Source organism: Geotrypetes seraphini, chromosome 9, assembly GCF_902459505.1.
Source record: "Geotrypetes seraphini chromosome 9, aGeoSer1.1, whole genome shotgun sequence".
NCBI classification, from domain to species: Eukaryota; Metazoa; Chordata; class Amphibia; order Gymnophiona; family Dermophiidae; genus Geotrypetes; species Geotrypetes seraphini.
The window spans coordinates 16,263,219-16,276,076 of record NC_047092.1 but is presented as its reverse complement, the minus strand read 5'-3'; the positions used below and the strand labels follow the sequence as shown (position 1 = coordinate 16,276,076).

The 12,858-nt window shown below is 40.7% G+C and overlaps 1 protein-coding gene across 8 annotated transcripts in view; it reads left to right on the top strand.

Annotated features, from left to right (window-relative positions):
* NRF1 (nuclear respiratory factor 1) overlaps nt 1-12,858 on the top strand; it is a 180,201-nt gene that overhangs the window by 50,020 nt on the left and 117,323 nt on the right. For 6 of the 8 annotated variants that reach the window (XM_033958752.1, XM_033958749.1, XM_033958746.1 and 3 more), the window contains exons 6-7: nt 7,087-7,245; nt 9,636-9,836. In XM_033958752.1, the coding sequence (XP_033814643.1) occupies nt 7,087-7,245; nt 9,636-9,836 (360 nt within the window). The remainder of the gene's footprint in view (nt 1-7,086; nt 7,246-9,635; nt 9,837-12,858) is intronic. The other 2 variants (XM_033958751.1, XM_033958745.1) reach the window with 1 other exon arrangement.

Here is a 12,858-nt window from a genome sequence, read left to right as displayed (position 1 = left end):
AACAGGTCCCTAATGTATTGCACATTAGCGCTAAAACTTCAGTGTTAGTGGTCACACATAAAGGGATCCTCAGAACGCCACCCAAGCAATATAGCTCAGTGTGGCAGCACTCCTCGATCCTTAGAAAATGCTGTGTGATGTCACAACTTTCTCTAAATTTTCTTAACGCTCTTTCTTTTCGGCATTATGCATTGGTTTTTTGTTTTTTTTTTTCCTTTTTTATCATAACTTATAGTTAACAACTTGTTATATCTACGATTGAACTTAGCTTAAATTGCTGCTTCTGCTGTACCAGCCCTGCCAACGTGTTTCATTCATCAGGGTCGGGGATAATGCCAGAGCTAACCTTAAAAGAGCCGTCGGCAGGACTGAAGCAGCAATTTAAGCTAAGTTCAATCGTAGATATAACAAGTGGTTAACTATAAGTTATGATAAAAAAGGAAAAAAAACCTAAAAAACAATGCATAATGCCAAAAAGAACGTTAAGAAAATTTAAAGAAAGTTGTGACATCACACAGCATTTTCCAAGGATCGAGGAGTGCTGCCACACTGAGCTATATTGCTTGGGTGGCGTTCTGAGGATCCTTTTAAGTGTGACCACTAACACTGAAGTTTTAGCGCTAATGTGTGATACATTAGTGACCGGTTGCACTTCTTGTATTTTGTGCATCATCTATTAATGCCAAACGTTGGTTGTGACTTGTCTACATCGGATGCTTTGGAGCAGGAGGTGCTGGGCCCATGGGAGCCAGTGGCAGTGCAGTGTTGCCAGCTCCTCTTGCCCCATTTGCATTTGTGTAATTGCCTGGGTACTTTATTTTTAAATCCGTCACAACCCCAACCATTTCTAGTGCCACCCAGATATCCTCCCCTACTGCTCAAGAACTTGCAACTGCCTTTGTAGACGAGATACTTAATGTTCATGCATCAAGTTCCAATATAGATCTAACCCAGACTCCCGTTCTTTGCCCGGTCCACATATCAGTACGCTCTCTGATTTTCATGTGCTATCTCTTACAGACATCAAAATCTTTAATCTCTACAATGAAACTTACCATGGCGCCCCATAATCCCATCCCGTCAACTATCCTCAAATGCCACCTCGGTTTCTTTGGATCTTTCATTCATTCTATATCTAACAGCCTATCACAGACTATTGTTCCCTCTGCTTGGAAACGAGCTATTATCCATTCTAAACTCAGACGACAATACTCCCTGCCTTAAACTGTACTAATTACCATATCCCTTCTCTCCCACCTGTTGAGGTTTATAAGGCTTCCCCATATGCTTTATGGCACAGACCACTGACCATTTTTGCAGTTGCACTCTGGACCAACTCCATCCTGTTTATATCTTTTTGAAGGTGCAACTTCCAGAATTGCAACACAGTTTTCTGAATGGGATCTAACCAGAGATTTATACAATGACACTTATGACATCTTTTTTTTCTATGCACCAGAGCATCCTTCTGGCTTTGATGGTCACTTTTTCTACCCGTTTGGCCACCTTAAAATTGTCCCCCAAGTACCACTCTTCATTCATGTACCATACCAGTCCCTTGGATTTTTTTACAGCCCAAGTGCATGAACCTGCATTTTTTTAACATTTCATCTTAGTTGCCAATTTCTGGACCATTCTTCAAGCTTCGCTAGATCCCTCCTCATGCCATCCACACCTTCTGGGGTGTCTACCCTGTTACAGAGTTTGGTCTCATTTGAAAGAGGCCCTTCGGACTGATCCCTATGGCACACTGCTGACAACATCCTTTTCCTCAGAGTGAATGCCATTTACCTGACCCAATCACTTACTTTAGGCCACTCGGTTTATTTATTAGTTGCCTCTGCAGAGTCGTGTCAAAGGCTTTGCTAAAATTTAAGTACACCACATCTAGCGCCCTCTCCCACCGCTATATTGAAATGTTTTGTCACCCAGTTGAAGAAATTAGATTGGTTTGACAAGACCTGCCTTTAAAACCATTCTACCTTGTCAATTCAGTTCTATAAACACCACAATCGTCTGCTTGGGAATTACAGGCCTGACGGTCTCACCTGTGGTGAATAAATTAATGTAAATGTTTCCAAATTTCATCCTTTTGTGGAGTGGAACCACATCCACCCTGCTCCAGTTATAATGATAGCTTTACTGACTGGGATGGTTTCTTTTAGAGAATGACACGGAGACAAATTTGTCCCCGTTCTCGCAGGAACTCAATTTCTCCATCCCGTCCCCGCGAGTTTTCTCGCTGTCCCATTCCTTAACCACACAAGCCTCAACACTTCTGATTTTTAAGCGTTTGAGGCTTGTGCAGATGAGGACGGAGCTTGCAGGAATAGGGCAGAGACAGGAAAAGAACTCGCGGGGACGGGATGGGAAAATGAGTTCCCGTGGGGATGGGGAAAAATTTGAACTCATACTCATGCTATTCTCTAGTTTCTTTACGCATAGAAGGTTCTTGTGTTTCCTTTTATAGTTAATTTAAAGGTAGGGGAAGAGTTGGGATGTGGTGGTAGATATGGTGTGTGGAAATGTCACTTTGGCTTGCCCTATTATTACCATCAGAAATTCTGTGAAGACACACCACTGGTGTGTTGGTCCCCTCGGCCCTACCTTGACTGGTAGATTATCTGGTTCCACTAAGTAGAACCACTGCTCCGTGCAACTCTTCCACCTTCACAGCTAAAGCAAACTTATAAAAAAAAAAAAAAAAAAGAGAGAGAGGATTGTAATTCTGAATATCTTCCCCAGGTGCTGAAAAACTGATTCCCAGCTCTGCTAGGGCCAAACCAGAATCAGCATTCAGGAGTTGGGACAGGTTTTGCGTGAGCCGTTCTCCCATAAGTTGATAAATGGCCTTGAAACAGAAAATAAACCAGAAAACTAATTGCTTTTATTTTTTAAGTTATTTCTTTGTGATGCTTAGAGCATTCTTAGGATTATGTTTTGCAAATGGCAGTAGTGTGAAATTTTATGAGTTTTTTTTTTTTTTTGTGGAAGATGAAGGTTCAGGGGTTATATATTGGACTGCTCTGAGCAGACCTGCAGAAGGACATTGTGAAGATAATTAGAGTTTCTCTGGCACTGGAACAGATTTAACACCACTGCTGCTTCTGTTGATTGGCTCCCTGGCGGATTAAAGGTGAATCCTCCATAACAAGTGCCTGGAGTAGCTTAAACTGCTGAATACTAGTAATTAATCCATCTGGTAAGGAAAGCGTGGAGCTGGCGGGGCAGAGGAAAGGAGGAGGAAGAGGTGTTAACACTTTCTATGCTGTTCATGCAACTTACATTGCTTTTAATAACATTTTTTTATATTAAGTTAATACGACACTTCTCCCTCCATATTTGCGGTTTCGATTATTCACAGTTTTTAACTTGCTGGCTCCTCCCCCCCAATTTTTTTTTTTATTTTTTTTTTTCATTTATAATTTTTATTCATTTTCAAATTTTACATGAAGTGTACAAAATATTGAAATACAATTAATGAATACACAATATCACTTTTATATCTAATACATAATATTCTAAACATATTTTTATCCCCTCTCCCTCCCCCCACCCTTCAAGTACTTTCCAATCATACATTACATATTGTATATCATATTATAGCATATTGTGTGTAAATTATTTTCACTACCCCCCCTCCATGTGTGTCGCAAAGAAGATATTGAAAAGAAGAAAAGAAGAAGTGAAATCCTACTATTCATTCATTACAATATTTTGTCAATGGCCCCCATATTTTTATAAATTTAGTATATGTCCCTCTTTGTATTGCTATTGCTCTTTCCATTTTGAATATATAACATATTGTATTCCACCAAAATGTATAATTTAGGTTTCTATAATTCTTCCAATTGTTGGTTATATGCTGAATGGCAACCCCTGTCATGACTAATAAAAGCTTGTTATTTTCTGGTGAAATTTGACTTTTTTTTCTCATCATCATTCCAAATAACACTGTATCGTATGATATTGCTATATGATTTTCCATCAATTTATTAATTTGTGGCCAAATTGCATTCCAAAAACTTTTAATGTAGGGACAATGATACAGTAAATGATCCAACGTCCCAGGTTCCAGATTACAGTGCCAGCATTTAGCTCTTAGCACTTAGAACTATCTAATTTTTGCAAACGTGTAGGGGTCCAAAAAGCTCTATGTAATAAAAAGAACCAAGTTTGTCTCATAGATGCTGACACTGTACATCCTCCCCCCAAATTACATCAGCTTGCATAGAGAAATCGCTGATTCCAAGCGTTTACAGAGAAAATCGCTGATTCTCCGCACTTTCTTCACCGTGCTTTGCCTCTCCTTCAGGAACAGGCCAGGTCTCCCACCATGTTATTCGCGGTTTCACCGTATTCACGATGGTTTTTAATAGAAAACAGCAAATAACCATTATCATATGACACTGTGCTATTTGGTACTTCCATGAGAGCTAAGAGTCAAATTTCTTCTAATAATAATAAATTTTTGTTCATCATGACAGAGATTGCCATACAGCAAATTATGAAAAATTGGGATCGGCTGAATTATAATTTTTGGTGGAATTCGTTATGCCAAATCTTTAAAATGGAGCGGGCAATAGCCATACAGCAGGGGGTATCCTAAGAAATTTAGGGATATTTGGGAACCATTAACAAAATACTGTATAGAATGAATATTATTTTTTTTCCTTTTGTTCATACACATCCCGGAGAGGAGAGGGGGAATACTTTATGATTTCTTATGCTTAAGAACAATTGTTGGGTATAAGGGAGGGGGATATTTGATGTGTTAGAATTTGATGGTATATTAAGTGATGTTAAAGTATAAAATGATTGTATCTTATGTTACACTTATTGAAAGTTTTAAAAATGAATAAAGACTTTTAAAAATAAAAAGAAAACAGCGAATAACATATGAAAAAGTTATTCGCAGTTTTTTTGTATTTGTGGTTCTGTTAATCCCCCTATCACAGCGAATACGGAGGGAGAAGTGTACTCTATAACTGTAATTTATTTCTTTATAGCATCTTTCTGTTATACTCTTCCTAGTCATAATCTGTTCAAGTTACTGTTTAGAGAGCGTAATCAAAGTTAGCAAATTCAGGCTGGGAACTCCTGTCAAATGGACCAAAATAAGATTTTTTTGTGAATTGGGTCAGATGAATCATTGAAATATGTTGGTCATGCATTCCAACAGCAGTCCAGCTAAATTGAAATATCTTGGAAATTAAATGCAACAGGAAGTTTCAGAATAACAAGAGTATTGTATTTTTTGTAAATATATTTATGGACGATTGCTGAATGGCTGGCTGAGACGTCCAATACAAGTGTCATTGTAGTCCAATTTATAATAATTTTTTTTCGTTTTGTTCTCGGGACGGTTCAAATCATGCTATAATTCTCCATAGCTGATTTGCTACAGAGATCAGGTTCTATCTGCAAATTGTAAACAAATCCCTTTGAGCAGGAGCCATTCCTGAAAGCACTTTAAATAATGAGAAAATTATTTCCAGCAGGGTCTACAGGAGCACTTTCAGCAAGTCTGTGTTAAAAGTGAGGCTGTTACTTGAGCTTCTCTTCTCTTTCTCTGGAAAGCGGTGAGCACTGCTTCCACAGTGCTATCGGCCTAGAGAACAGAGATGTACTCGCGTCCCAGGTCTCACCTGCTTGCATAGAAGATGTATAGCCCTGCCATGGAGCCAGCAGACTGGCCCCTTGATTCTTTGATTTGGTTTCTTCCGCCAAATTTGAACCATAGTAGAAACCAAGGGATTTTTCAGCTATTTTATATCCCTTCCCAGTTTTGGTCCAGTCATTTCAGCATTGGTCCTCAACAGCAGAGCATGTTCCAGGGATCCCTTCAGAATCTTGCAGTTGTGGATTCCACAAGAAACCACTTTGCTAATTTTTAAGTCTGAGTAACTTTTGATTAAATAGTCCTGAAGGGAAGGAAACAAATATCTCAACATACAAGGCCACAACACTGACCAATGTGTGCCGGTGACTCCCATCCCAACAGTTTCATTTTCTCTCTCTCTCTCTCTCTCTCTCTCCTCTCTCTCTCTCTTGCCCTCTCTCTCTCCCCCTCTCTCTCTCTTGCCTTCTCCCTCTCTCTCTCCCTCCTCTCTCTCTCTTCCTCTCTCTCTCTCTCCCTCCTCTCTCTCTCCCTCTCTCTCTCGCCCTCTCTCTCTCTTTTGCCCTCTCTCTCTCTCCCTCTCTTTCCTCTCTCTCTCTCTCTCTCTCTCCCTCTCCCTCCTCTCTCTCTCCCCCTCTCTCTCCTCTCTCTCTCCTCTCTCCCCCTTAGGACACCTTCCCCTTTCTCCCACCGTACCATGTCCATCTTCCTTTCTGCTTCTCCCCACTGTATCAGGTCCACCATCTAACTCTTCTCTGCTTCCAACCAGGTCCATCATCTCTTATTTTCTCTGCCTTTCCACCCCACCAGGTCCAACATCTCCCCCTTCTCTCTCCCCTTCTTTCTAACTCACCAGGTTCAATATCTCTCCTCCTTTACCTTCTCTCTACCCTCACCAGGTCCAGCAATTCCTCCCCCCTCCCATCCTGTCCACTAAGTTCAGCAGCACTCCTAAACCTGGCACCCTCCAACCCTGACCCACACCTACCTCTAAAGACAGGAGCAGTTGCCTAATTTGGCAGACTGAAAGCATCAGACACCACCATTTTGAAAGATGGCATGCTGGAAGCAAGAATGTTTGGGATCATTTTCGGGGTGGATATCCAGGGTGGCTAGGGTGGATATCGGGGCAGTCGACTAATGGTGCATGCATTATGGAAGCTCGCATGTACTTTTAATTGGACTGGGAGAAAACAGTTTTCAGACAGGCCAATTTACTGGGTACAAGGTTTTGTCTTCTGCATGCTGCAAATACATCACTTATTCATGTTCTCAATTAAAGTTTTAAGACAAGTCAGAGAGAAAGAAGAAACTTATACTTTATTTAATGGCAATTGCAAGCAGTTCAGCCAGTGTGCATCTTTTCCATTTGTAATTAGCAAGCAGAGAGGTGGAATTGGTTTCTTGCTTCCTGTAATACTAGTTCTTGCCAAAATAATGAAACAATTCTATGTATTTCCCTTAAGGCTCAGCTGCGTGCCTTCATCCCAGAAATGCTGAAGTACTCAACGGGGAGAGGGAAGCCTGGTTGGGGAAAGGAGAGCTGCAAACCTATTTGGTGGCCTGAGGATATCCCGTGGGCTAATGTTCGCAGTGATGTCCGGACAGAGGAGCAAAAACAGAGGGTGAGTTCTTCATGGAAATAACTGCAAATCTAATATCGGGGCATTTAGGACAGGGCAGAAACGAATTGGCAGCCAGTTGATGTCATTTCCTTATGCATCTCCCAATAACACAAATGAATGTAGACAGAGGAACAATGCAGAAGAAAGAAAAAAAAAAAATTACTTGTTTAAGTTTAGTAATTATTCTTAAAACCTTGCATAAAAAGAGAAACATTGAAAGATTACACAAAAAAGGAATTCTGACTTTAGGATTAATTTACCACATGTCTAAATTGACAAAACCAGATCTTATCCATAAGGTCCCCAGTGTGTGAGGTTGAGATCTTGTTGTTTGGGGCAGGGGTCACAGGGAGTGCTGATTGCAGTGTATAGGCCTATGCAGAATCACCTCAGAGTAGATCTCAAAGGAAATAGAATCCCACAGATATTCAGTTTTTGAACACATTTTGGGATTTGTGATATAACAGGAACACTTTGCTGAGATCATTATTATTTGTTATAAAACACTCTTTGTTTTATTGCTCTGAGGGGGTAAATCTGTAAAGAGGGGCGAGCATTTAGGTGCCAAGAACAAGTGTAAATGACCAGAATACCGGATTTATATTCACACGTGTGTGTACATAGATGTGAACATGCCAGTATTCCAGCAAAGTGCTATTCTATGGTTTAAATTTATTAGATAAAATTTGCCTACCTTACAAGTAAATTGAGATGTGTACAATAAAAAATATAAAATCGGGAAAGAACCCCATCAAGGTAAAGGAAAGCTCACATTCAATCAAAAGCAGCACCGAGATAATACTGTATCATTCAAAAATGTCGATTGGAGTATCCAGAGTACTCTAGTTCTTAAAGGTTTTGGGGCCTAGGCTGCGATTTGTCAATTTTCTAAAGTGAAAAGATGTTCTTAGATTCCTTTTAAATAATTTTAATGAAGACTTGGAATGTAAAGACAGTGGAAGATTATTCTACAAAAAAGGCACCAAGTAGTGAAACACCTTCTTTCTGGTAGATTTGTAATATGCCTTCAGTGGACTTAAATTCATTGAGGGTCATTTATGTAGTGAAGAAATCTGGTTGGTATATAAGGGAGAGTTAATTGGACTAAATAATCCAGATATATTTGTATGAAGGGCCTTTTTAATGAGGCAGATGTGTGTGTGTGTAACACGCAAAGCATCCGTTCCCATTATAAGAAAAAAAGTTTCCTGTCTCGAACAACTGAGTGGCAGGAGGCTGTTTTGGAGGGGCTTCCCCTGCCGGCTCTGTGCATGTATGAGAGTCGCTCTCACAGTGATGAATCGGACGGGAGAGTCTGGGATTACGATGAACCTCCTTATGAATCATTTGCATGACAAATCTTTTAGTGCCTCAATAGCTCTTTTTGAATCAACCAGAAATCGGATCGAAGCAGACCCACATGGTCTTACTGATCAACTGTAGTGCATCTAGCCCTCTGTTACAGAATTGTCCCCTAAGCGCCTGGAAGATTTTTGCAATGAATTTGATACACAGTAAACTGATTTGGGGGATCAACCAGTCACAACCGTAATAGATCTCTCTTGTACAGAGATGTTATGGGCTGCCCTCAAACAAAACCTATGGTGCATAGCTGAAAAAAATAGAGTACCTTGAAAGCAAAATATATTATTTACAGTTTATTTTATAAGTTTAAAGATACATTGCATTGAAATGTGATTTAACTGATTTGTAAAAGAGAGAGGATTGAGCTGTGTGTCTATTCTGTTACTTCTGCTTCCCACTAGGCCAGGGGTCGGCAGCCTATGGCTCTCGAGCCACATGCGACTCTTCAGGCCCCAACCCTTTAATCTCCCTGTCAACTCCATGATCTCTCCTCCACCCCCACCCCGGGCCTACTGAAGTACCTGGTGGTCCAGCCGGGGTCTTTCTGGCAGGAGCATAGCCCTCTCGCCCCTGCTTCTTCGCAGCTACCTTCTAAAATAGCTGCTGCGACCTCTCGCAGCATTTCTTGTAGTACCATGAGCTGCCACGAGAGGTCGCAACAGTCATTTTAGAAGGCAGGAGCGAGAGGGTCATGCTCTTGCCACAAAGGCTCCCGCTGGACCACCAGGTACCTTGTTATGCGGGGGGGGGGAGAGGGGGGAATCGTGGAACTGGGAGGGAGATTGAAGGGTCGGGGCTTGGAGAAAAGAGAGAATCTTGGGTATGGGTTGGGGGAGGGGCAGGGTAGGGAGGGATGAGAGGTGCAGAGACCTGTGAGGGGTTGGAGGGGAGAGAAGCTACACCTTTGTAAATATTGGGTCAAACATTTTGGATAAATTGTCTCTTTGTTGTAAAAAGGTTGCCGACACTTGCACTAGGCCAACAGGTAGGAGCACTGAATATTTCTTGACTTTTATTTGACTTAGCAGGTGTCATGGACCCAAGCGCTACGGACAATTGTAAAGAACTGTTACAAACAGCATGGCCGGGAAGACCTTTTGTACGCCTTTGAGGATCAGCAAACCCAGCAACAAGTAGCAACCACGCACAGCATAGCCCACCTGGTCCCGTCGCAAACAGTTGTGCAGACAATCAGCAATCCTGATGGCACCGTGTCACTTATACAGGTGAGAAACACAATAAAATGCGGCTCAATCTTCAAGATATCTTCAATGTGAAGTTTACAGAATCAGTCAGTATCAGCTCCCCATAGTAGATGGAATTTATATCAGAATCAGTAATTTCAAATTTCTATCAAATTCTCTTCAACACCATTCAATCAATAATAAAGTTCTCCTATAAGCAGGGGTAGGGAACTCCGGTCCTCAAGAGCCGTATTCCTGTTGGGTTTTCAGGATTTCCCCAATGAATATGCAAATAGATCTCATGCATATTCATTGGGGAAATCCTGAAAACCCAACTGGAATATGGCTCTCGAGGACCGGAGTTCCCTACCCCTGTCCTATAGTATTATAGATTAGTATGTATAGAGATTGACCTCAGCGGCTACATCTGTACCTGATTTAATCAACTAAGGTGCAGACTTGAATGTTGCTAGCCTCATTGGTCTCACTCCACCATTGTATTATTATATTAATTTTTCTGTGCGTTTAATAAATATTTTTAAATTTCTTCTTATAGTTAAATAACTTATCTTTTATATATAGCTGAATGGGGCTCTGACATTGATCCACGTTTCGCTAATCCTCCCAAATCCTCCCCCACCCCCACCCAAAAACTGTGTACAGACCGGTACCAAAACTTATACAGGTAGGGCAGTATACAATTGAAGTCTATTCAAAATACGGCTACGACTCTCAGCAGACAGAATGTTCAAATATGGAGTCCAGGGGGGTAACAAAGTCTCTGCTCCGCCATCTGGAGGAGTAAGCCAAGTGAGCTTCTCACTATTATGTTTTATTGATGTTCAAGTGGTTCTGTTGGTGTATCTACTCTATTGTGACCCACCTTGGATAGGACTCTTGCAGTTCAAGCAAGTAAGCAGCAGTCCTGGTTGGGCAATTGCATTAGTGGAGCCATGCTGTCTTATGGTGTATTTCGAAAACAAATTAAGACAGCATTGTTTGATAAATTTATTTCTTAAAATGTGGATATTGTTGTCATGATAATCTGATATTGAGTATAATCAAGAAAATTGTTGTATTTTAATTATTTGTAATTTGCTGATTGTCCAGTCTTCTTCCTTGTAAACCACCGAGAAGTCATTTGATTATGGTGGTATAGAAGAATAAAGTTATGTTATGTTATTGCATTACATTACATTAGTGACTTCTATTCCACTCGTACCTTGCAGTTCTAGGCGGATTACAAAGAAGCTAACTGGACATTTCCAGGAAAATTACAGTTTAGGAATTAGGATTACAAAGAAGATAACTGGACATTTCCAGGAGATTTGCAATTTAGAGAGCTGTATACATGGATGATACTTTGGAGAGAAGAAGGAAGCTAAATGGACATTTCCAGGAAAATTACAGTTTAGGAATTAGGGTTGGCAAAGAAGCTAACTGGACATTTCCAGGGGATTTGCAATTTAGGGAGCTGTATACATGGTTGATACTATGAAGAGAAAAAATTACAAGAGAGGGTGAGACTTTGAGGGGGGATTTACAAGGGAGGGGAAAGGACAAGGGGAAGAGTTAAGATATCTGAATAAATTTTTTGAATAGCAGGGTTTTGATTCCTTTTCGAAATGATTTGAAGTCGCTCGTTGTTGTCAGCAAGTTGGAGATGGAGTGGTCAATTTTTGCTGCCTGCGTCGCTAGTAAGTTGTCAAACATCTTTTTGTGCTGAGTACCTTTGAATGGGGGGTAAGTAAATGGGGTCTGAGTTCTTCTTTGTCTAGTAGTAAGGTTCTGATTTAGGCAGTTGTTTAGGTAAGTGGGGGCAGTGCCATTTAAAGCTTTGAATAATATACAGTGTAGTTTGAATTGAATTCGTGCTTGTATTGGTAACCAGTGTGAGTCTAGGTAGGCAGTGGTGATGTGGTCATATTTACTTAGCGATTAGATCAATCTGAGAGCTGTGTTTTGTACAGTCTGTAGTTGTTTTATCATGTATGCAGGGCATGGTAGATAGAGGATGTTGCAATAGTCCACTAGACCTAGGACTAGGGATTGGACTATGAGCCTATATTGCTCTATGTTGAAGAATTTTCTTATTTTGCATAGATTTCTCATGGTTAAAAATGCTTTCTGGGTAGTCTTGTTAATTTGGATCTGCATTGTGCAGCATCTATCTATCCTCACTCCTAGGAGTTTAAGATCGGACTGTAATAGGGTATTTGGTGGCATTAATTTCTAATTATGAAATGGAAGGGGTTTTGGCCTTTTCGAGCAAAATAAATTTAATTTTGTCTGAGTTTAGTTTCAGTTTGTGGTTTATCATCCATTTTTCCACTGCTTCTAGTGTTTTTTTTCAGTTTTTCTGTTGAGGTGGGATCTGAAGAATCAAAGGGGACAAGTATGGTGATGTCGTCTGCGTAGCTGAAAGATGTTACATTTAGGTTATCTAGAGTGGTCCCAAGGGAGGATATAAAGAGGTTGAAGAGTGTAGGCGACAGTGGTGACCCTTGTGGAACTTCACAAGGGTTAGACCATGGTTCTGATTTAAGATCGTTTCATTTTACTCTGTAAGTTCTTGATTTAAGAAATCCGTGGAGCCAGTTGTATACCCTGCCTGAGATCCCTATGGCTTCAAGTATCTGTAGTAGTATGGAGTGGTCAACCAGATCGAATGCAGCAGAGAGATCGAGTTGGATTATCAGCATCCTTCTGCCTTTGCTTAGGTGCTGTCGGGCTGTGTCTAGTAGAGTTGCTAGTAGTGACTCTGTGCTATGGTTGGATCTGAACCTTGATTGTGAGGGATGAAGTAGGTTGTGATCTTCCAGGTAGTTAGTGAGGTATTGAGCAACTAGTCCTTCTATTAGTTTAACGTAGATTGGTATTGACACGATGGGTCTGTAGCTGGAGGGGATATCTATTGGGCCTTTATGATCTTTAACAATTGGGGTGATTATGATCTCTCCTAGGTCCTGTGGGAATAGACCTTCCGTGAGCATGGTTGTATCCATTGCATGAGGCTAGCTCTAAATTTGGAGGAGGCATTTGTTATCAGATATGTGGGACAGTT